The 25,558-nt window shown below is 31.0% G+C and overlaps 2 protein-coding genes across 7 annotated transcripts; both read left to right on the forward strand.

The window, feature by feature from the left end:
* Positions 1-433: 433 nt before the first annotated feature.
* Positions 434-11,818, forward strand: LOC130445001 (fatty-acid amide hydrolase 2-A-like). Of its 6 annotated transcripts, none has more exons than XM_056780442.1 (9): positions 434-718; positions 1,020-1,074; positions 1,162-1,693; positions 1,909-2,064; positions 6,667-6,756; positions 6,835-7,066; positions 10,950-11,100; positions 11,160-11,309; positions 11,467-11,818. In XM_056780442.1, the coding sequence occupies exons 2-9, from the start codon at positions 1,051-1,053 to the stop codon at positions 11,743-11,745; spliced, it is 1,614 nt and encodes a 537-aa protein (XP_056636420.1). In that variant the 5' UTR covers positions 434-718; positions 1,020-1,050; the 3' UTR covers positions 11,746-11,818. The 6 variants fall into 6 exon arrangements, with proteins under 6 accessions (XP_056636420.1, XP_056636421.1, XP_056636419.1 ...); XM_056780443.1 differs by having other exon boundaries at positions 434-610; XM_056780441.1 differs by lacking the exon at positions 6,835-7,066 and adding an exon at positions 10,321-10,552 and having other exon boundaries at positions 436-610.
* Positions 11,819-13,465: 1,647 nt separating this feature from the next.
* LOC130445003 (histone-lysine N-methyltransferase EHMT1) lies at positions 13,466-24,449 on the forward strand. The gene is made up of 14 exons (XM_056780446.1): positions 13,466-13,767; positions 13,825-14,173; positions 14,262-14,422; positions 14,575-14,765; positions 14,821-14,993; positions 16,239-16,423; positions 16,509-16,741; positions 18,150-18,352; positions 18,439-18,567; positions 18,662-18,868; positions 20,267-20,526; positions 20,588-20,838; positions 23,906-24,081; positions 24,144-24,449. The coding sequence occupies exons 1-14, from the start codon at positions 13,575-13,577 to the stop codon at positions 24,265-24,267; spliced, it is 2,835 nt and encodes a 944-aa protein (XP_056636424.1). The 5' UTR covers positions 13,466-13,574; the 3' UTR covers positions 24,268-24,449.
* Positions 24,450-25,558: the final 1,109 nt, after the last annotated feature.

Genomic DNA, 25,558 nt, shown 5'->3' on the forward strand with positions numbered 1-25,558 from the left:
ATTAACTGAATCTGTATACGGAATTTTTATTAAAATGGAATCTCGAACTACAATCATTTTGAAAGTTCATATGAGATCTGTCTCTATATTGATTCGGGGTTAGAGATACGAGCAAAGCTAATAATGAAACATTGAACGTTCATTTCGGGTGCGTTCCATAACGTCCAAATGATAACAAATCAGAATCAACTAAGTATTCGACTACGTTAAAATTTTCGTATTTATAGATATTCGTGACGTTACTGTGTGGCCTAATATCTATAATTACATCGTTTTCGATAGGAAAATGTAGAATAACTTTTATGCGTTTAGTTTTCTCTTTTTACGATGAAATATCAGGTTGTTTAGATTTGTTAAGAAGTTGTAAACAATCAGTGATAAGTTTATCTATGATGTTCAGTTACATTTAAGGTCGATGGTTTTGACTTATCGACAAATAAATATTTATAAAATCATACGTAAGCAATTGTCAGCTTATTTGACCTCTTCATCAAAAGTAAATAAATTAACATAAATGATTTTTAATTTTTTAATGTGAATGTGTTCTTTGAAAATCGAACCATTTACAAGCGAATGAACTAATTATATTTTGGGAATGTAAACGTAAAAAGTAAGAAATTCGAATTTAGGGAAGCTTAGTGCTTTTCGATATTTTTTATTAAAGTTTAAATCTAAATAAATTTGTGTTTGTAAAGTCTGCCCTATATCCTGCTTATCAGTAAGTACATAACTTATTTGTATACGTCTATATTTACATAGTATATCAAACATATCAACACGTATTTTGCATAATACTAAATTAAAAACTTCTCATTATGTTAATATACTTTCAAGTATTGTAATATATATATTTTAGAGTGGGGAAATCGATTTTAATGTTGAAATAATTATACCTTTAGTTGTTTTGTATATGTGGTAAAAGGTAGGCATATTTATAAGTGGAATTTGGTATTTTATAATAGTAAATATAATAATTAAGACGTTTTTATATATATGTGTAGACCTTGTGATTCTTGTAGGTCAGTTTAACGTTCAAGAACAGGTAATAAGATGAGTAATAAAAAAAATGAAGAGGTTAGTACTTTTAATTAGAAAAAAATTGATTTATTATAAAATAAATGTGAAAAAACAGTTGAAATTAGGTTATAAAATTTATTTTAGGTTAAAAAACACGCTCGTAAGAGAGTTTTCTGCGATTATGTAAAATCTTTTTTACTAAAAATCTTCTTATTCACACGATATTACGTAGATATTTTAATAGATCGCGTATTTGGGTATTTTAATGATTCAAAAAGAGTACCAATTAAAAAATGCACAAATCCCATAATACTAGAAAGCGCTACAGCGCTAGCAAAAAAAATAAGGAAAAGAGAATATACGTCTGAACAAGTTGTACAGGCGTTCGTCGACAGGATAAAGGAAGTTAATCCTATTTTGAACGCGCTCGTGGACTCGAGATATGAAGCTGCTTTAGAGGAAGCTAGAAAAATCGATGAGGGAATCAATAATGGTACCATTTCCTACGCCGATTTCAGGAGAAAACCATTTTTAGGTGTACCGTTTACCACTAAAGAATCAAGTGCTGTTAAAGGTTTATCTTTTACTCTTGGAATCGTTAAAAGGAAGGGAAGGAAAGCTTTGTTCGATGCTGATCATATAGCGCTTATGAAACAAGCCGGAGCTATTTGTTTAGGTAAATAAATTCATTTTTTTGTACCCAAAATGTTTTGAAAATGGAATTTTAGTAAAATATTGGGCTAAAAACTGTTTGTTTTATATACTTACTTATTTTTCTTGATCTTATTTTGATTCTTAAACCTACCGCACAAAATTTTTCAAGAATTAGACATTGTTATAGCTTTTATTTGGGTATAATGGGATATTTAGTGTTTTTTTTTTATTATTTAGGGGTAACTAACGTGCCACAATTAAACCTGTGGCAAGAAACTCATAATCCTATATACGGCATAACCAGTAATCCGTATAATAATACTAGAAACGTTGGGGGTTCTTCTGGTGGAGAAGCCAGTTTGTTAGCTGCCGGAGGTACACCGATTAGTCTTGGTAAGTGTGTGTGTATAGGAATTTGAAAACTCGTTTGTTATTTGGGTATGTAAACTGGTCTAATTGTCTCACAAATTAAAGCTGGAAATTTTTTTTATCGAATCTTAGCCATAGCCTTGAGATTAATAGACATTTTTTAGTTAGGGGCTTTATTAGTTAGTCTTACTATCGTTCTGTATAATCTTTTGGCCCCAAATCATTTTTTTAACTTCATTTCATGTCTGCTGATGTTGTAAAATTAATTTTTATTACATATCAGTTACAATTCTGAGGTTTATAGACAGTCTTTAAGTTAAGGAGCTTTATTAGTTAGTCTTACTATCGTTCTGTATAGTTTTTTGGCCCCAAATCATTTTTTTAACTTCATTTCATGTCTGCTGATGTTGTAAAATTAATTTTTATTACATATCAGTCACAATTTTGAGGTTTATAGACAGTCTTTAAGTTAAGGAGCTTTATTAGTTAGTCTTACTATCGTTCTGTATAGTTTTTTGGCACCAAATCATTTTTTTAACTTCATTTCATGTCTGCTGATGTTGTAAAATTAATTTTTATTACATATCAGTCACAATTTTGAGGTTTATAGACAGTCTTTAAGTTAAGGAGCTTTATTAGTTAGTCTTACTATCGTTCTGTATAGTTTTTTGGCACCAAATCATTTTTTTAACTTCATTTCATGTCTGCTGATGTTGTAAAATTAATTTTTATTACATATCAGTCACAATTTTGAGGTTTATAGACAGTCTTTAAGTTAAGGAGCTTTATTAGTTAGTCTTACTATCGTTCTGTATAGTTTTTTGGCCCCAAATCATTTTTTTAACTTCATTTCATGTCTGCTGATGTTGTAAAATTAATTTTTATTACATATCAGTCACAATTTTGAGGTTTATAGACAGTCTTTAAGTTAAGGAGCTTTATTAGTTAGTCTTACTATCGTTCTGTATAGTTTTTTGGCCCCAAATCATTTTTTTAACTTCATTTCATGTCTGCTGATGTTGTAAAATTAATTTTTATTACATATCAGTTACAATTCTGAGGTTTATAGACAGTTTTTAAGTTAAGGAGCTTTATTAGTTAGTCTTACTATCGTTCTGTATAGTTTTTTGGCCCCAAATCATTTTTTTAACTTCATTTCATGTCTGCTGATGTTGTAAAATTAATTTTTATTACATATCAGTCACAATTCTGAGGTTTATAGACAGTCTTTAAGTTAAGGAGCTTTATTAGTTAGTCTTACTATCGTTCTGTATAGTTTTTTGGCCCCAAATCATTTTTTTAACTTCATTTCATGTCTGCTGATGTTGTAAAATTAATTTTTATTACATATCAGTCACAATTTTGAGGTTTATAGACAGTCTTTAAGTTAAGGAGCTTTATTAGTTAGTCTTACTATCGTTCTGTATAGTTTTTTGGCCCCAAATCATTTTTTTAACTTCATTTCATGTCTGCTGATGTTGTAAAATTAATTTTTATTACATATCAGTCACAATTTTGAGGTTTATAGACAGTCTTTAAGTTAAGGAGCTTTATTAGTTAGTCTTACTATCGTTCTGTATAGTTTTTTGGCCCCAAATCATTTTTTTAACTTCATTTCATGTCTGCTGATGTTGTAAAATTAATTTTTATTACATATCAGTCACAATTTTGAGGTTTATAGACAGTCTTTAAGTTAAGGAGCTTTATTAGTTAGTCTTACTATCGTTCTGTATAGTTTTTTGGCCCCAAATCATTTTTTTAACTTCATTTCATGTCTGCTGATGTTGTAAAATTAATTTTTATTACATATCAGTCACAATTCTGAGGTTTATAGACAGTTTTTAAGTTAAGGAGCTTTATTAGTTAGTCTTACTATCGTTCTGTATAGTTTTTTGGCCCCAAATCATTTTTTTAACTTCATTTCATGTCTGCTGATGTTGTAAAATTAATTTTTATTACATATCAGTCACAATTCTGAGGTTTATAGACAGTTTTTAAGTTAAGGAGCTTTATTAGTTAGTCTTACTATCGTTCTGTATAGTTTTTTGGCACCAAATCATTTTTTTAACTTCATTTCATGTCTGCTGATGTTGTAAAATTAATTTTTATTACATATCAGTCACAATTTTGAGGTTTATAGACAGTTTTTAAGTTAAGGAGCTTTATTAGTTAGTCTTACTATCGTTCTGTATAGTTTTTTGGCCCCAAATCATTTTTTTAACTTCATTTCATGTCTGCTGATGTTGTAAAATTAATTTTTATTACATATCAGTCACAATTTTGAGGTTTATAGACAGTTTTTAAGTTAAGGAGCTTTATTAGTTAGTCTTACTATCGTTCTGTATAGTTTTTTGGCACCAAATCATTTTTTTAACTTCATTTCATGTCTGCTGATGTTGTAAAATTAATTTTTATTACATATCAGTCACAATTCTGAGGTTTATAGACAGTTTTTAAGTTAAGGAGCTTTATTAGTTAGTCTTACTATCGTTCTGTATAGTTTTTTGGCCCCAAATCATTTTTTTAACTTCATTTCATGTCTGCTGATGTTGTAAAATTAATTTTTATTACATATCAGTCACAATTTTGAGGTTTATAGACAGTTTTTAAGTTAAGGAGCTTTATTAGTTAGTCTTACTATCGTTCTGTATAGTTTTTTGGCCCCAAATCATTTTTTTAACTTCATTTCATGTCTGCTGATGTTGTAAAATTAATTTTTATTACATATCAGTCACAATTTTGAGGTTTATAGACAGTTTTTAAGTTAAGGAGCTTTATTAGTTAGTCTTACTATCGTTCTGTATAGTTTTTTGGCACCAAATCATTTTTTTAACTTCATTTCATGTCTGCTGATGTTGTAAAATTAATTTTTATTACATATCAGTCACAATTCTGAGGTTTATAGACAGTTTTTAAGTTAAGGAGCTTTATTAGTTAGTCTTACTATCGTTCTGTATAGTTTTTTGGCCCCAAATCATTTTTTTAACTTCATTTCATGTCTGCTGATGTTGTAAAATTAATTTTTATTACATATCAGTCACAATTCTGAGGTTTATAGACAGTTTTTAAGTTAAGGAGCTTTATTAGTTAGTCTTACTATCGTTCTGTATAGTTTTTTGGCACCAAATCATTTTTTTAACTTCATTTCATGTCTGCTGATGTTGTAAAATTAATTTTTATTACATATCAGTCACAATTCTGAGGTTTATAGACAGTTTTTAAGTTAAGGAGCTTTATTAGTTAGTCTTACTATCGTTCTGTATAGTTTTTTGGCCCCAAATCATTTTTTTAACTTCATTTCATGTCTGCTGATGTTGTAAAATTAATTTTTATTACATATCAGTCACAATTCTGAGGTTTATAGACAGTTTTTAAGTTAAGGAGCTTTATTAGTTAGTCTTACTATCGTTCTGTATAGTTTTTTGGCCCCAAATCATTTTTTTAACTTCATTTCATGTCTGCTGATGTTGTAAAATTAATTTTTATTACATATCAGTCACAATTTTGAGGTTTATAGACAGTCTTTAAGTTAAGGAGCTTTATTAGTTAGTCTTACTATCGTTCTGTATAGTTTTTTGGCCCCAAATCATTTTTTTAACTTCATTTCATGTCTGCTGATGTTGTAAAATTAATTTTTATTACATATCAGTCACAATTCTGAGGTTTATAGACAGTTTTTAAGTTAAGGAGCTTTATTAGTTAGTCTTACTATCGTTCTGTATAGTTTTTTGGCCCCAAATCATTTTTTTAACTTCATTTCATGTCTGCTGATGTTGTAAAATTAATTTTTATTACATATCAGTCACAATTCTGAGGTTTATAGACAGTTTTTAAGTTAAGGAGCTTTATTAGTTAGTCTTACTATCGTTCTGTATAGTTTTTTGGCCCCAAATCATTTTTTTAACTTCATTTCATGTCTGCTGATGTTGTAAAATTAATTTTTATTACATATCAGTCACAATTTTGAGGTTTATAGACAGTTTTTAAGTTAAGGAGCTTTATTAGTTAGTCTTACTATCGTTCTGTATAGTTTTTTGGCCCCAAATCATTTTTTTAACTTCATTTCATGTCTGCTGATGTTGTAAAATTAATTTTTATTACATATCAGTCACAATTCTGAGGTTTATAGACAGTTTTTAAGTTAAGGAGCTTTATTAGTTAGTCTTACTATCGTTCTGTATAGTTTTTTGGCCCCAAATCATTTTTTTAACTTCATTTCATGTCTGCTGATGTTGTAAAATTAATTTTTATTACATATCAGTCACAATTTTGAGGTTTATAGACAGTTTTTAAGTTAAGGAGCTTTATTAGTTAGTCTTACTATCGTTCTGTATAGTTTTTTGGCCCCAAATCATTTTTTTAACTTCATTTCATGTCTGCTGATGTTGTAAAATTAATTTTTATTACATATCAGTCACAATTCTGAGGTTTATAGACAGTTTTTAAGTTAAGGAGCTTTATTAGTTAGTCTTACTATGGATCTTTAGGCTTTTTTCTATCCTAAATCTATTTTTTCACCTCATTTCGAGGCAATAGCTATCTACGAGGTGTTTTCCCATCATTTCAATACTCCGAAATTAAATTCGGCGTCGAATTCGCATCGAAATGACTCAATTTCAATTTCAGGTACGGATATTGGGGGTTCCATCAGAATTCCCGCTTTCATGTGCGGCGTCTTCGGCCACAAACCCACTTCGCATCTAATTTCGACGAAAGGTAAATATATTAGCGAGGAGATTTTTTCCGTTTTGTCCGAAAAAAAAAGGAAAAAATCGTCTCCGTGTATTTTTCCAGGTACCACTTTCAGACTTGGTACCGAAGCACAAACAATCGTGGTTATGGGCGTATTGGCGAGACACGCCGTGGATATAACGCCTTTGTTGAAAGTTTTGACGGACGTTAACTCCTCGAAATTGAGACTCGACGAGTCGGTTAACGTCGGAAATGTCAAAATTAATTATATAACGGATCCAAAAGACGTTTTCGTTAGTCCCTTTCGAAAGGACATGACGAAAATATTCGGCCGGTACATTTTTTTACATTTTTTTAGTTTCCAATTCGAATTATATCGCAAAGGTTATGAAATTGCTCGGAAATTCGCTATAACTGCTTTGTAACCAGCTACCGCTTCGGTAATTCTATAAATTTGTATAATTCTTCGAGTTGATCGGTTTTCTTTTACAGCTTGCTATTGAAATTTGGTATTTTTTCGACAATTTTCATGAATTTCTAACTGAATAACGATTTTAATTGTATTTCAGTCACGGTTTTCCTTGACTCGAATACGAAATCATGTTTTTCATATCTGTTTCTATGAGTATTTTTGAAACTCCCTGTATAATCGTTTAAAAATTACGTTTTCCATCGTCGCCTACATTGATCAGTATTTTTTGAAACACCCTGTATAGTCGAAGCGATCAAATTTCATTTTTATCTCTATATTTATCGGTATTTTCGAAACGCCCTGTATAATCGAAGTTATCGTCCTCCCTGTATGCATCAATTTTTTCGAAACACCCTATATAATCGTGGTTATCAATTTCATCGTCCCTATATTGATCAGTATTTCTAAAATACCCCGTATAATCGCCGAAGATTCGCGTTTTTCATCGTTGTTTTTATTGATCAGTATTTTTTGAAACACCCTGTATAGTCGAAGCGATCAAATTTCATTTTTACCTCTATATTTATCGGTATTTTCGAAACGCCCTGTATAATCGAAGTTATCGTCCTCCCTGTATGCATCAATTTTTTCGAAACACCCTATATAATCGTGGTTATCAATTTCATCGTCCCTATATTGATCAGTATTTCTAAAATACCCCGTATAATCGCCGAAGATTCGCGTTTTTCATCGTTGTTTTTATTGATCAGTATTTTTTGAAACACCCTGTATAGTCGAAGCGATCAAATTTCATTTTTACCTCTATATTTATCAATATTTTCGAAACGCCCTATATAATCGAAGTTATCGTCCTCCCTGTATGCATCAATTTTTTCGAAACACCCTATATAATCGTGGTTATCAATTTCATCGTCCCTATATTGATCAGTATTTCTAAAATACCCCGTATAATCGCCGAAGATTCGCGTTTTTCATCGTTGTTTTTATTGATCAGTATTTTTTGAAACACCCTGTATAGTCGAAGCGATCAAATTTCATTTTTACCTCTATATTTATCAATATTTTCGAAACGCCCTATATAATCGAAGTTATCGTCCTCCCTGTATGCATCAATTTTTTCGAAACACCCTATATAATCGTGGTTATCAATTTCATCTTCTCTATATTGATCAGTATTTCTAAAATACCCCGTATAATCGCCGAAGATTCGCGTTTTTCATCGTTGTTTTTATTGATCAGTATTTTTTGAAACACCCTGTATAGTCGAAGCGATCAAATTTCATTTTTATCTCTATATTTATCGGTATTTTCGAAACGCCCTGTCTAATCGAAGTTATCGTCCTCCCTGTATGCATCAATCTTTTTGAAACACCCTATATAATCGTAGTTATCAATTTCATCTTCTCTATATTGATCAGTATTTCTAAAATACCCCGTATAATCGCCGAAGATTCGTGTTTTTCATCGTTGTCTTTATTGATCAGTATTTTTTGAAACGCCCTATATAATCGAAGCGCCCTAAAAATCATGTACTTTGTTTCCACTTCTATATTGATGAGTGTATTTGAAACACCCTGTATAATCGTTTGAATATTATGTTTTTCATCGTCGTCGTCTATATTTTTGAAACAGCCCGTACAATTCACGTTTCGTAATTTCATTTTTATATTTATTGGTATTTCTGATACGCCCTATATAAATGAAGTTACCTGAAAATCATGTATGTCTTCTTTGTATCTATTTTGATCAATATTTTTGAAACACCCTATATAAACCATACTTCCTAATTTTGTTTTTTTATAATGACAGTAATCGCCGTGTTATGACGTCATAAGTTAACGCAAACGTCAAAGAAAGTGATCATTTGATTTTTGAAATACCCTATATATTCCACCTTCTTTAATAGAGTATTGTATTGTCTGAAAAATTTTAATTCACAAAATTAGTTTTTTATAATTCGTTTAAAAATTTTTAATTAGAAAAAAAAATATTTTTCGTAATAAAAACGAAACATCAATCGCCATGTTATTACGTCATTTGTAAATATAAACGAAACGTCAAAGTGATCATCTGATTATTTTCAAACAGCTGATATCGAAGTCGGCCATTTTGCATGGAAGTTTATAGGGTTATTAAGTTCGTTAATTCAATTAGAGTATTTAAGAAGAGAATTAATAAAATTTTAAAATAATTAATGGATAATTATATTTCAAAGTATATGAATAAATCATTTCGAGTACGTCGTTTATAATTTTAAAGCGATTTACGGGGTTTTTGTAGTTTGTTTATGCTCGTATTTACAGTGAAAAACTTTGTGTAAAATCCAACTTCGTAGTGTTTTTAGTGCAAAAAATAGTGTTTATAAGGAAAGATATTAATGTTATCAGTTATTAAATCGAAAAATAACCTCAAATTGAAAATAATAAGGTAAACGTATCTACAAGGTGTTTCTAATAAATTTTCAAACATTTTACTTGAAATTATTATATTTAATACAGAAAATCAATTGATATTAAAGTATAAGTGTTATATTAGATACAATATAAAATGTTTAAAAGTGTTTAAGCTCACAAATAGTAGGATTTTGACGTTATACAACATATTCAATTACAACATTGATAAAAATGTTTTTGTTGTTAAAAAACCGGTGAAATCATAAATTTTTCGTGAATTAAATCAATTCTATTACCTCCCAATTCTAATATGTACCTACATAATAGTTTATTTGCCTTGAAAAACTGTATTAGTTAGCTCTCTTTTAGAGGGCCCCGTTCTAGAGCTTCGGTCCACGTTTTTCGCTTCAAATTTGGTATTTTATTATTAGTTTTATGTACATTTGTTGATACTAAAGGAAGAATTTTATATTTTCTCTATTATATCGTGGGGGAATTCACTTTTAACTCAAAAATTACACGTTTCGGTCCAAATCAATCAATCGTTATACAAAATTATTAACGGAATAGATTTTTTCGTGTTCTAGAAGACTTTTTGAGAATTATCAGTTGTTTATTCATAAGATAAGTGAAATCGTAATTCCTAATTACTTGAGAATTTTTTTATTGGTGAATTAAGATGAATTATAAAGTTTTTAAAACATATTTCAACTGTTATAAGGATAATTTTTAATGTTTTATACACATTTCCCATATTTACAGGAATAGGATTTAGAAATGGCGACGAGGAAACTACAATGGTTACTATAGGACCGTTAACGAAATACTCCGAAGATTTATCATCAATTCTGAAAGTTTTGGTGGGCGATAACGACGCCCAATTAAAATTAGGCAAATCAATCGATATAAAAAATATAAATATCTTCTATATATCGAATCCCAGGGATTGCTTCGTTAGCGTTTTTAGGGAAAACGTCAAGAATATTTGGTTACGGTAGGAAGTTATATAAACTACAAATTCCTTCGCTTTAGTTTTGTTCATACTGCATCATGACACCTGTTTTATTCTTTTTGGGCCATACTGTATCGTAAATAATCGCATATTCGTAGTACTTGTAGTAGAAATTGTTTCGGTTGATATTAGGAGCTTTCTAATTTTCTTTACGGCTTGGTTTTTCTTCTGTTGTTGCTTTTTTCTTTTCATATTCCTTTTTTATTAACCACAGGAAGTGAATCTTACAAAATGGAGTCGATATATGACTGAAAAAAAAAGAATTTAGAGTGAGATGTAACTATCCTATTGACTGCGCCATTTTCATTCTACTATAACCTTTGCGATGCTTTCTTTTGTTTTTTTTTTGTTTAATTTTGTATACTCTTCGTTTTTTTAGTGTTGTGAATTATTTTCGTGAAATATCCAGTACGGAACCTGAGGAATTGCATTTAGAAGGTACTAAATATAGTGGAAAGTTATGGAAATACTGGATGTCTCAAGAATCTGGTGTGGATTTTATGAAAGACATTACAGATCGTACAGGGAAGGTGGTTTTTATTCATAAAATAAATAGGGGTTGGAATAATTTCATTTAAAACATTTTCAGGCACACCCTGTGATAGATACGATCAAATATTTCACTGTAGGTAACGATTACACGTTATCGACGATATTTAACTTTATAAATAAATTATTACCTTGCCCCAAAGACGAATGGGCGAAAGAAGAAACAGAAAAATTAAAAAATCAACTCATAGTAAGTATCGTTAATTATTTTTTCTTTCACTTGATACCTTTCCAGTTATAACAACTTGGCAATGCTGCAGTTTGTGATGTGACGTATGACAATTGACTGTTTTAGTCGTTTTTTCGCGATGCTACTTAAACGTGAAGGTTTATTTTGTTTATTTTAGGGTAAATTAGGTACTAACGGTGTTCTTCTGTATCCTTCGGCGCCGTTTACTGCTAGTTACCACCACGCTTCGTATTTACGACCGTGGAATTTTAATTTTTTCGTACTATGGAACGTACTCAAGTTTCCGGTGACACAAGTACCATTGGGGTTGAGTGACGGTTTACCTGTTGGTATCCAAGTTGTAGCGGCGCCGTACCAAGATCATTTGTGTATAGCCGTGGCTAAAGAATTGGAAAAAGCTTTTGGTGGCTACGTGCCTCCTTTCGAGACGAGTTAAATACGAAATTTTTTTTTAGGGATTGTGTATGGGGATGGTTTTTTTAGAATTGAAATAAATTATTAAATTGGAATCTTTTTTTTTATTATATCCCGATTATTTCCCCTTTTTTACGAATTTTCGAATAAAATTTTTAAAAATTTAAGAAAATTTATAACTAAAAATTAAATTTAGGCTTAATAGTCAAGAATTTTTGACAACCCTGAAGAATCGAATAAAAAAAAAACAGCAAAGGTGTTCGTATACCTATTTTAAATATTGAAATTTTTCTAAATTTATCCATCAATTTTGCACCTAAACCTCTACTATTACTTTCAGAGCACTAAAAACGCCCTAGAATATTCCACAACTGCATAACCTCTTAGGCTAAAGGCAAGTTATAAAAAATATATATCTAAATTTCAAATAAAATGATGTAAGTAATAAAAACTATCAATTTAGTACGATATTCATGCAATTAAAATATTTAGTTCAAGAGAGACTGAAAACAAATGTGTAATGATACACGTATAACTTTTTGAGCACAACCTGTATACTAAAAACTTGAATTTATATTAGAGATAACAAAAACTTTTTACAGTTTTGACGTATGAATTTAATAAAAATCCATATTAATGACTAAACTTACCATAATTATTATGAAAAATACTAAAAAATATATCACAGTGAGAGTTTTTGTATTTATCACCTATTCAAACTATAAATTAGACTGTTTATACTAAATAATTATAAAATATGAATAAATAAATTTACATAACGAAATAATCTTAAATAAAATAAACGTTTACCGGCTTTTATAAACTATACAACTAAGTCAATCTTCTTTTTTCAAATTAGAGAGGTCTCAACTTTTAAGGCTATTCGGCCTTTATTTTATACACATATTTGTAATGTATGTATTAAATATATAATAACGATAATTCTTTTTCTTCTAAATTAAAAAGGTTAGTCAACCATTACGTACAAATTTTCACTCCTTAAATCGTCTTGAATTAGGTTTCTTTTGATAGTGATAGTGAAAAACACAGATAAAAATTGTTATTTCGACATTAACAATTTGCATAGTCATACAAAGCAGTTGAACACCTACAGCATGAATATAAAAATTTGTTTTAATCACAAATACTTTTTTCTAGTTGATATATTTGAAAAATATGTAACAGCCATTCGTTTCTGTAATAATGATCATTCTTCTTCTTTTAAATTTTAAAGTATCGAGCTAGTAGCTACCAAGGCTATTCAGTCAATAGTTTATTTATTAGAATTATGGGGGATAGAGAAAAAGAAGAGTATCTCATATGGGAGAAAAGTTGCAAAAGGACTAAGCTGGTAAGGTAAGTCAGCCATATATTATATACTATATTATAGAAAAGTATTTTTTCTTTTCTAAATAACCGATCATTTACGAGAGCCTACAGGCATATCGACATTAGGTCGTTGTTTCCAATGCTTTTATACCATTTGGTAATATTTATTTTCAGTCTTCATTTTCTATATTTATTACTAATAAATACATCAATTATTGTTTCTACTAAAAATAAAGTAAATTTGAAAACTTTTCATAAAATATGATTGTTAACCCCAACCTATTTTTTTCTTGTGATTCAACTATTCTATTGTCATTTTGATGTATAAGGTAACTGAAATAAATAACTTGGGGATTCTAGTGGTGTGAACTCTGTGATTATATGTCATTTATTTGACATTTTTACATTGTTTTCTGCGCAAACTTCAAAGTAAATCGGAGGGACTGTTGTCTAGGCAAGTCCCTAAACATCTAACAATTTAAATTCCTACAATATCGAAGGTCGTCAGTCTTATCTTTGTATATGATGAATCCTATAACTGGAACGGAAAATGATCAATACAGTTTTATTAATCAAGTATTGGGAGAAATGAAAACTGAATTCAATAAACCAGATGAACAAAATGAAAAAATTAAAATTAATAAAGATCTGAAAGAATTAAAAACGGAGAAAACAGTTGAATCCATTACTGTGGAAAAAAATGAGATTTCACCAGGTACGTAGATTGAAAATGATCATCTTTAAGTCATATTGTTTTTTCTTTTGTTTTTAGGAAGACGTTCGAATAGACAAAAAATCGTGTACGAAGAGAAACAAGATGAAAGTACAAAAAGATCGTCGAGGAGAAAAAATAGCAAAAAATCAGTTTTACAAAATGCTATAGCAAGAAAAGTGAAATCATACAACGAACCTTGTAGACCACAACGTTTAACACGACAATTAAAACCGACGATGAAAGTTCTAGAGAATATAGCACAAGCTAAGGATATGAAAAAAATTAAAATTAAAGTGATACATGGTGATGTGAATGACGAAATTTCGAAAAAAATTAAAAAAACGAAAAATAGTGATGAAATGGTAGCGTTATCACAGGATGAAACGATAAATAAAACATCTACAAGGTTAGTTATTTTTAAACTTCATTTTTAATTAGAACTATTTAAAAAAATACAATATTTATTATATATTTTTTGTATTTGAATATTTTAGTCAGCAATCAGCTTCTTGTGATTCTAAAATTAACATCACTTGTGAAGAAGAAGAAATCTCTAAGATATTTTCTTCCGAGATAAGTGAAAATGCTGAATTAAATTCCAGACTTTGTTTATGTGCACAAAAAACAAACATATACCCATCTAATGATAGTGAAGGTACGTTAACGAAAAAAAAATCAACTTCAATAGTTTCGACTGCAATTCTTGATAATTTTTATTATTTTATTCACTTAAATGCTTTAAAGAATATCTTTTATCAATTATTTATCTAATTATAATCAAAATATTTCAATTTCTTCCATCTTTAGATGTCGTTTACTGTTCAGCCGTCGAAAGTATCGACGAAAGGCTGGTAGGTTGTTCAAAAGAAGTAAATGTACCGATTTCCCCGTTATTGCGACCTTCCAGGAGCGTACCCTACATGAGATTATGTAATTTGCACAAAAATAGGATGATAAGGCACAATTGTTGTCCGACGTGTGGAATTTTTTGCACACAAGTACGATATTAACTTTCTTTGTGCTATAACGTAGTGAAAATGATGTTTTTTTTAGGGCAATTTCTTGCAGTGCGAGGCTAAACATCAATTCCATAAAAAGTGTCGCTTGTTCATTGGTAATAGAGAGTATTGTCCGCATTGTGGAATATCGACTCCTTGTAAAGATATTTCACTTAAATTTCAATGTTCGAATCATCCCGTATTCCTACCTTATCAAAAGTCTGTACGGTAAGATAACAAATTTATATTTAAATCATTTTCTTTTTTTCGTGTTGAAACTCGAATCAAACTTTGAAACGGCTTTTATAATACATTTCCATAAAACTTGATACTTTCGTATGTACCTGGTTTAGAATAAATAAAACTCGCTAATTCGGCGTTTTCGAAGTAACAAAATCCATTTATCGATTTCCCAGTTGATAGAAATTAGTGAGTTTAAACAATAATTGGATTTGTTGACTTACGGTTTTGGCTTTTTCATCTAAATTTATGAATTGCTCGAATTTTTTCCTACCCCCATCTCCTAAAAATATCCCCCTTCCCCAAAATAAAAGTTTCCGGTAAAATTATGAATTAATTTCGAAAAGTCGAAACCAATTTTGGTTAAAACCGAAAGTTCCCATTAATGGGACCGCGATAAATGGATTCTACGATTTCGAAAACGCTAAACTAATATTTTATGATACTAAACCGGGCAGATACGGAATTGTAACCAAACAAACGTTCCGTTAATTTATATACGAATATATATTACAAAATTTCAAGAAAACAAGAAAAAAGAAAACAATCTGTAAATACTATTAACAATATTTCCATCTCGTGTGTCTCCAAGAGAATATGGCCGCCGACGGATAACGTCAGTTAAAAATAATAGATTGAGATGAATTAATCGAATCTCATCGACAAAATTATCGATTTTCGTCAAGGTTCTTAAAGGATAGGTTGCCCAATAACGTAGTTTACGTCACTTGTAAACAATCCGATGAATAAACAGTGTTTACGTTTTATTTGGGGTTTTTTCCGTTATTTATCGTATACAGCCGGATATTTTTTTAAGTTTTTTCCCATTTTCACCCCCATTCTACCCTCAATACTTTCTGATTATAAGCACATCCGGTTATTACATCGGATGACGTCACGTGTAACTATCGGTCAACCTATCCTTTTAACAACCTTGGATTTTCATTCATTGTTCATTAAATGCAGTCGCCACAGAGTTGCCAAACTTCCAGTGTGCGTTTACGTGAAAGTTTTTCGATTTACCTATTTTTGAGGAATATCGTGAAAAATATGATACGTAATAATAAAAAAAAAATCCGATTATTTCAATTTATATTATAAATAAATGTTTTTAGTTCGATTATTTTAATTTGAATCGAAATATAATGTCTTCGTATTCACTTACCAAACTTACGACGTTGCCAATTGTTTTATCGATTTTAAACGAAATCTTTTCACGTGTTTGAATTTTAGCCGAACCGCTAAAATATCATTTTCGAAAATCAAAGATCAAATTCGTTGTTCCACTCCACTTCTGATTTCTCTAGAATCCGTCCAACCCTTTGAAAATACTCTTACCAATGGAACAATATACAGCGAAGGGGACGTTATCGGAGCTATCGCCGATGATGACGTAGAGACACTTACTTCCATTATAAGTAAGTAAATATCAACCCCGAGTTGTTATCGAACTTCCCAACCCCCAACTTCCGAAATGATATTTTTTCGTTGTTGCAATTCCAGCTTCAAGTTCGTTGGATTTAAATATGAAATTAACCGAATTCAACGAAGGATCTTTGTTGCATTACGCAGCTTATAAAGGATATCTTGAAATATGTCATTTATTAATATCCCTCGGGGTTCCTATAAATGACTTAGATAAAGAACAAAATACGCCTTTAATGTTGGCAATCACTACGCACAAAATTGACGTCGTACAATATTTGGTTAGAGCCGGATCTGACATAACCTTAAAGGTAAGTGCACGTTTATTTTCACGTAAAACAACGTTTTAACACACAATTCTCATAATAACGATGAATATTTTATTATTAATCGATAAAAAGTGAAAAAAAATACATATTTTATCGTTGTTTCATAAAAATACGAGTTTCAAATTATTTATAGGTTAATGACCTTTCAAAACCTTCGAAACTGTAATAACTTTATATAATTCGATAAACCATTGGTATAGTTGAACATTTTATTTAAAATTTATTCTTTTTCCTAAATAATAATAATTTGTTCACAAAAATTTCTCTAATAAAAACTTTTCACCAAAAAATAACCGACAATCAACGTATACGAAACATTCAATAAAAAATACAATACATATGACAGATGTTTTACATCGTTGCCACGTTGTAATTTTTTTCCGGTTATGATATCGTATGTTGACGTTCATAGAATTTGTGCAATTAAATTGACATCCGGACGGTGACGTCACGGCCGCCATATTGTTCTAGTTGACTTTCTAAACGAAAATTTATCAAAGAAAATACGAAAAAATCGCTAAACAATGGCGGTGTGTGACGTCAACACTCCTGTAGTCTATAGTACTATTGGAAGAGAGAGAAAGCATCTATTTATCACTGTTTATTTGTCTTAACTCGCTATTAGAATTAAAACTTTTTATTTTTCCCTTTACCTTTCCAACTATCCGAAATTTTGACGTATAATCGTGATACAATCTAGAAAAAATAGTGTAATATCGATGCTCTTTCTCTCTCTATCAACATTTTAGGTTCCCTTGAACAAACCAAAAAGATACAGGGAGCTGAGGTATTGAATCTTGTTCAAGTGAACCCGAACTGTTGCAGAGAGAGAAAGAACATCAGTATATATCTCTCTCTACTCTATTTTCATTGGATCGCCTTGATGGCAGATGGGAGTGGCGAAGGAGGAGATTAACAATGGCGACTAGAGAGAGAGTGGGAGGAAAGTAGTAAAACGATGCCCTTTCTCTCTTTTTTTTCTGTTCTGTGATATTGATCTATTTAATTTAACCAATAGGTAATAAAATCAGACATTTTTAATATCGTATGTATATAAAAAAATCCATGTATCTTATTTTTATAATAGTAAATCTTGCAACATCGTAAACTAGGCAGTGCAAATTCCAAGGACGAAAAAAATCCATAAATTTATCTAACAATCCAATAACGATCAGATTGGATATGCGCATGCTTCTAACAACTTACGACTGTTGCCAAAATAATCGATCAGTAGTTTGAAAAGTCTCTAACCTATAAGAAGTTCTCTATAAAAATTATACAATTCATTCGTTTTGTCCGTCTAAAGACATTTGTGGATAATGTTTTTTATTACAAATTATTCTCAATTGGTTTTATAAGCAACGTCATTTACATCGAACTCCATTTATAGGGTACAGATGGTATGACTGCTTTGCACGTATCATCTAAATGTGGTAATTTGCAAGCTTGTAAAATCCTTCTAGAAACCGGGGCTTCCATTAAAAATTACATAAATTCACAAGACGACGGTGGGTGGACACCGCTCGTTTGGGCTTGCGAAAATGGTTTTTCTGAAATAACAGATTTTTTAATAAGCGAAGGAGCGGATCCAAAGTACGATATAGATTTTTGTTTTAATATCCTAATTTTGTTTATTTCACAATTTAGGCTAGAATCGGCTACGTTTTCTATATTTTTAGGTTAAGAGACGTTGAATATAACGAAGCTCTTCATTGGGCCGCATTCAGTGGGTGCTCTCATATAGTGGAGTTATTACTAAATAGGGGATGTGATGTTAATACCCTCAACGCGCATGGAGAATCTCCCTTGTAAGTGATTTTATTTTGAATCTTTCGTAGATAATCTTTATTATATTTAATCGTACTTTGGTTTCGTTTTTATAGAAATTAATTTATCCTTTAGACATATAGCTGCGAGGGAAGACAGATACAATTGCGTGGTTGTATTAATAGCACGTGGAGCTGACGTGTTTTCGATTAATAAAAATAATGAATCGCCATTGAATTGCGTACCCGATGATGGGACATGTTACGGTCCGATTGCTTTGAACATTCAATTGCAATCATTGGTCAAAAGGAGTTTGGGGCAATATCGAACCATCGTATCTGAGTAAGTATCAAATATAAATCGTTTTTGTGAGTATTCGTAACTTATTTTGGGGGAAAAAATGCCGGGAATAGTGAGTTTTTTGATAATTAGTGTTCTAACCTCATAACTCCAACGGTAGTTGCTAAAGAAAACTAGTGAACAAGTTCCCATGGAATTTATGAGAAATAAGGAAATTTCTATAGGATCTGAAGGAAATAAAGTTGTTTTTAAAGATATTAGAAGAGTAATGGGGTTTCCAGAGGGCTTACTAGGAATAAAGAAGTGTCCGGAAGGTTTACAATAAATAGAAAAGTTTTCAGAACATTTGGGAACAGTTTCTAAAGGTTTAAGAAAATAAAAGAAGTTTCTAGATGTCTTTTAAGAAGAAATTAAGTTTCTGGAGGGTTTAATGGGAATAAAGAAGTTTCCCGAAGATTTACAAAAAATAGAAAAGTTTCCAGAACGTTTGGGAGCAGTCTCCAGAGGTTTAATGATAATTTAAGAAGTCTCTAGGGATCATTAAAGAAGTATTGGAGTTTCCAGAGGGTTTAGTAGGAATAAAGAAGATTCCGGAAAACTCCACAAGACATACAGAAGGCTCTAGAGAGTTTATAAGGATTAAAAATGTCCCGAAGGAGTTTACAAGCAATATATAGTGTTTACAAGAAATAAAACAGTTTCCAGAGGTGGTTGAATATTCAATAAAGTTTCCAGAGCGTTTGCAAGAAATACAGAAGTCTCCAGAAAGTTTGATAGTAGTTTTCAGATGTTTAACGGAAAGTAAGGAAGTTTCTACAAGTCTTAAAAGAAGTGAAGAAGCTTCCACAAGAAATAGAAAAGTCTCCAGAACATTTGGAGAAACCTCTAGAGGTCTTTAAAGAAGAAATGGAGTTTCTGGAAGGTTTACTGGGAATAAGGAAGATTTACATGGAATACAAAAGACTTCGAAAGAAATACCAGAAGCCTCTAGGGGTTTATAAAGAATAAAGAAGTTTACCAGAGGTAGAGAAGCCCCCAAGAGGTTTACAAGCAATATATAGTGTTTATAAAAAATAAAATAGTTTACAGAGGTGGTTAAATATCCAATAAAGTTTCCAGAGCGTCTGCAAGAAATACAGAAGTCTCCAGAAAGTTTGATAGTAGTTTCCATATGTTTAACGGAAAGTAAGGAAGTTTCTACAAGTCTTAAAAGAAGTGAAGAAGCTTCCACAAGAAATAGAAAAGTCTCCAGAACATTTGGAGAAACCTCTAGAGGTCTTTAAAGAAGAAACGGAGTTTCTGGAGGGTTTACTGGGAATAAAGAAGTTTCTAGGGTATTACACAAGTTTTTTACTGTGTTTTAAATGGGTTTTCAAGTTTTTTGACTGATATGGTTATTATAGGAGGTGGAATTCACTAATCGGATTGATTTTTTTGCAGTGACATATCGAAAGGTAGGGAATCAAATCCTGTACAATGCGTGAACACCGTCGACGATAATCAAGTACCAAGGGATTATGTTTATATAACAAAATCGATAATTTCATCCGAAGGTGTCGATTTGCAAACCAAACCGTCAACTTTGCAACGTTGTAAATGCAAAGAGAGGTGTACGGAAGAAGACTGTTTTTGTAATAATCTATCGGAAAAATGTTGGTACGACGAAAACGGAAAAGTGTGTATAGATCAAAGTTTTTCCGGTAAGTCGAATCGAATTATTTAATTTTAAAACGTTTCGCACCAATTTCTCTATTTTTACAGATATACCTGTGATTTTTGAGTGTTCGGATACCTGTTCTTGTAACGCTATAACTTGCCGTAACAGAGTCGTGCAAAAAGGCGCCCAACAGAGATTCCAACTTTATAAGACTGATTCAAAAGGCTGGGGCATAAGGACCCTCAAATTTATATATAAAGGCGATTTCGCGTGCGAATACGTAGGAGAGATATTGACTGATACAGACGCTGATGGTAGAAACGATGATAGTTTCTTATTCGATTTGGGAAACAAGGTGAGAGGTAGCTCATTAAATTAGTGTCTGAATACGTCTTTTGGTTCTAATTTATTTTTCAATTTTATCAAAAAAATTGAGGAAAAGTTCTGCGAAAACCACAAATGCTTTAGAAACAATGAATAGCAAGATGTTTAAAACTTAAATTATTGTACAAATGAACTACTAATATGTTCGTTATAGGAACATTAAACTGCAGAATGTTTAAAACCTAAATTGTACAAAAGAACTACTTTAATGTTTGTTATAAGAAGAATGAGCTGCAGAATGTTTAAAACTTAAATTGTGGTACAAAAGAACTACTTTAATGTTTGTTATAAGAAGAATAAACTGCAGAATGTTTAAAACTCAAATTGTGGTACAAAAGAACTACTTTAATGTTTGTTACAAGAAGAATAAACTGCAGAATGTTTAAAATTTAAATTGTGGTACAAAAGAACTACTTTAATGTTTGTTATAAGAAGAATGAGCCGCAGAATGTTTAAAACTCAAATTGTGGTACAAAAGAACTACTTTAATGTTTGTTATAAGAAGAATGAGGTGCAAAATGTTTAAAACTTAAATTGTGACACAAAAGAACTACTTTAATGTTTGTTATAAGAAGAATGAGCCGCAGAATGTTTAAAACTCAAATTGTGGTACAAAAGAACTACTTTAATGTTTGTTATAAGAAGAATGAGCCGCAGAATGTTTAAAACTCAAATTGTGGTACAAAAGAACTACTTTAATGTTTGTTATAAGAAGAATGAGGTGCAAAATGTTTAAAACTTAAATTGTGGTACAAAAGAACTACTTTAATGTTTGTTATAAGAAGAATGAGCCGCAGAATGTTTAAAACTCAAATTGTGACACAAAAGAACTACTTTAATGTTTGTTATAAGAAGAATGAGCCGCAGAATGTTTAAAACTTAAATTGTGACACAAAAGAACTACTTTAATGTTTGTTATAAGAAGAATGAGGTGCAAAATGTTTAAAACTCAAATTGTGGTACAAAAGAACTACTTTAATGTTTGTTATAAGAAGAATGAGGTGCAAAATGTTTAAAACTTAAATTGTGGTACAATAGAACTACTTTAAGGTTTGTTATAAGAAGAATGAGCTGCAGAATGTTTAAAACTCAAATTGTGGTACAATAGAACTACTTTAATGTTTGTTATAAGAAGAATGAGGTGCAAAATGTTTAAAACTTAAATTGTGGTACAAAAGAACTACTTTAATGTTTGTTATAAGAAGAATGAGCCGCAGAATGTTTAAAACTCAAATTGTGACACAAAAGAACTACTTTAATGTTTGTTATAAGAAGAATGAGCCGCAGAATGTTTAAAACTCAAATTGTGGTACAAAAGAACTACTTTAATGTTTGTTATAAGAAGAATGAGCCGCAGAATGTTTAAAACTCAAATTGTGGTACAAAAGAACTACTTTAATGTTTGTTATAAGAAGAATGAGGTGCAAAATGTTTAAAACTTAAATTGTGGTACAAAAGAACTACTTTAATGTTTGTTATAAGAAGAATGAGCCGCAGAATGTTTAAAACTCAAATTGTGACACAAAAGAACTACTTTAATGTTTGTTATAAGAAGAATGAGCCGCAGAATGTTTAAAACTTAAATTGTGACACAAAAGAACTACTTTAATGTTTGTTATAAGAAGAATGAGGTGCAAAATGTTTAAAACTCAAATTGTGGTACAAAAGAACTACTTTAATGTTTGTTACAAGAAGAATAAACTGCAGAATGTTTAAAATTTAAATTGTGGTACAATAGAACTACTTTAAGGTTTGTTATAAGAAGAATGAGCTGCAGAATGTTTAAAACTCAAATTGTGGTACAATAGAACTACTTTAATGTTTGTTATAAGAAGAATGAGGTGCAAAATGTTTAAAACTTAAATTGTGGTACAAAAGAACTACTTTAATGTTTGTTATAAGAAGAATGAGCCGCAGAATGTTTAAAACTCAAATTGTGACACAAAAGAACTACTTTAATGTTTGTTATAAGAAGAATGAGCCGCAGAATGTTTAAAACTTAAATTGTGACACAAAAGAACTACTTTAATGTTTGTTATAAGAAGAATGAGGTGCAAAATGTTTAAAACTCAAATTGTGGTACAAAAGAACTACTTTAATGTTTGTTACAAGAAGAATAAACTGCAGAATGTTTAAAATTTAAATTGTGGTACAATAGAACTACTTTAAGGTTTGTTATAAGAAGAATGAGCCGCAGAATGTTTAAAACTTAAATTGTGACACAAAAGAACTACTTTAATGTTTGTTATAAGAAGAATGAGCCGCAGAATGTTTAAAACTCAAATTGTGGTACAAAAGAACTACTTTAAGGTTTGTTATAAGAAGAATGAGGTGCAAAATGTTTAAAACTTAAATTGTGACACAAAAGAACTACTTTAATGTTTGTTATAAGAAGAATGAGCCGCAGAATGTTTAAAACTCAAATTGTGGTACAATAGAACTACTTTAATGTTTGTTATAAGAAGAATGAGGTGCAAAATGTTTAAAACTTAAATTGTGGTACAAAAGAACTACTTTAATGTTTGTTATAAGAAGAATAAGCTGCAGAATGTTTAAAATTTAAATTGTGGTACAATAGAACTACTTTAATGTTTGTCATAAGAAGAACGGGCTGCAAAATTGTGGTACAAATGAACTACTACTAAGAATATTATCGTATATCATTAATTTGGTTACTAAAGTGGCCCTAATTATGAATGTAACAAAACAGGGAACTGTTCCTCAAATAAATAGAAGAATTTACACGAAAAACTAACCTCATTTGTAAAAAAACAGCAGCTTGGGTCTTCGTTGCGTTCAAACTCATTTTGCTTCCATTCCACTTCAAGATCGGTATTGATGGTGGTGATCTGCTACTGTCTAGGGTTATCCCGAAACCTTTCTGAGGTGTGTCCATCGATAGTGTGTCAAGGGGGATTGCTCTGGATTTCCCAACAGCTTCGATTCATCTGTTACCAGAGATCTGGTTAACACTGTCCTTATTATAACCTGGGCAATGGACTAAGACAACATAATTTTTTTGGTATTTTTTATTCCAGGACACGGATAATTTTTGCGTCGATGCCAGATTCTACGGTAACTTGACTAGATTCATAAATCACAGTTGTAGCCCTAATCTGCGTCCCATCAAAGTGTTCGTGGATCACCAGGATGTACGGTTCCCTAGGATAGCTTTTTTCGCTTTAAGGGATATACCCATCGGAGAGGAACTGAGGTAAGCCTAATATCCTGTATCCTATTTTTCATAGATCGATAAATAATTGATTTCATTTTCAGTTTTGATTACGGAAAGAAGTTCTGGTTAGCTAAATACAAATCGTTCACTTGCAAGTGTGCATATCCCGAATGCAAGTATTCGGATGGAGCTGATTTGATGGATGACAATAGTTCGTGTTGTTGATGGTATTCCGGGGGGTGTTTTTGATAGAAGAAAAGTTCGGTTTAAATATATCCAAAGTGTGTATGGTGGAATTTCGATACGGAAAATGTGTTCCTTAGTTGTTTAAGGTTATAATTTATTTATTTATTTTTGTAGAGTAATAGATTTAGTTGTGACTGAAAAATTACAAAAAGGGTAAATCAAATTTTTTCAATCTAATAAACTTTGGATCCTCAAGATTCCAATAAACCTTCCTCTTGTACCTTTATTAGGTGAATTCCATTTTATTTTATTCCTTTATCACGTTTTTCCTTCCCTGCCAAATTTTTTTGTTATTTACTAGGTTTATTAGTTTTCGCTTTATGTTTTAGCTTCCTAAATTGTATGAATTATCGTTCCTTTGGGACATTTTTTTGTTGTTATCGAGTTACTTGGACTCCTTGTTCGTCCCCATCTGTTCTAGCTTCCAATATTCCTACATTTCTTGACATGTACTTGTCAGGTATGGGTTCCATGTGCTTCTTGGTCTTCCCTTCCTACTCTAGCTTCCTAAATTGTATAATTCAGTCTTCTATCCAAAAGTTTTCCGTTGTTTTAAAGTTCCTGGACTCCACCATCTGCTCTATCTTCCTCTAGTACCATGTTTTCCATTCCGCTTGAAATATGTTTGTTGTATCTTGCTCCCATGAGCTTCTTGGTCTTCCCTTTCTGCTCTAGCTTCCTAAATTGTATCATTTATCCTTCTATCCGAAAGTTTTCTGTTGTTTTAGTGTTCCTTGGACTCCACATCTGCTCTATCTTCCTCTAGTACCATGTTTTCCATTCCGCTTGAAATATGTTTGTTGTATCTTGCTCCCATGAGCTTCTTGGTCTTCCCTTTCTGCTCTAGCTTCCTAAATTGTATCATTTATCCTTCTATCCGAAAGTTTTCTGTTGTTTTAGTGTTCCTTGGACTCCACATCTGCTCTATCTTCCTCTAGTACCATGTTTTCCATTCCGCTTGAAATATGTTTGTTGTATCTTGCTCCCATGAGCTTCTTGGTCTTCCCTTTCTGCTCTAGCTTCCTAAATTGTATCATTTATCCTTCTATCCGAAAGTTTTCTGTTGTTTTAGTGTTCCTTGGACTCCACATCTGCTCTATCTTCCTCTAGTACCATGTTTTCCATTCCGCTTGAAATATGTTTGTTGTATCTTGCTCCCATGAGCTTCTTGGTCTTCCCTTTCTGCTCTAGCTTCCTAAATTGTATCATTTATCCTTCTATCCGAAAGTTTTCTGTTGTTTTAGTGTTCCTTGGACTCCACATCTGCTCT

This window comes from Diorhabda sublineata, chromosome 6, assembly GCF_026230105.1.
Source record: "Diorhabda sublineata isolate icDioSubl1.1 chromosome 6, icDioSubl1.1, whole genome shotgun sequence".
Lineage (NCBI taxonomy): Eukaryota > Metazoa > Arthropoda > Insecta > Coleoptera > Chrysomelidae > Diorhabda > Diorhabda sublineata.

Bases quoted from the DNA above. Each gene is read 5' to 3' on its own strand.
- LOC130445003 (XM_056780446.1), top strand. From the start codon at position 13,575: ATGATGAATCCTATAACTGGAACGGAAAATGATCAATACAGTTTTATT. The intron at 13,768-13,824 runs GTACGTAGATTG...TTTTGTTTTTAG, and splicing joins AAAAAATGAGATTTCACCAG to GAAGACGTTCGAATAGACAA. The intron at 20,527-20,587 runs GTAAGTCGAATC...CTATTTTTACAG, and splicing joins TATAGATCAAAGTTTTTCCG to ATATACCTGTGATTTTTGAG.
- LOC130445001 (XM_056780442.1), top strand. From the start codon at position 1,051: ATGAGTAATAAAAAAAATGAAGAG. The intron at 1,694-1,908 runs GTAAATAAATTC...TTTATTATTTAG, and splicing joins AGCCGGAGCTATTTGTTTAG to GGGTAACTAACGTGCCACAA. The intron at 2,065-6,666 runs GTAAGTGTGTGT...TTTCAATTTCAG, and splicing joins AGGTACACCGATTAGTCTTG to GTACGGATATTGGGGGTTCC.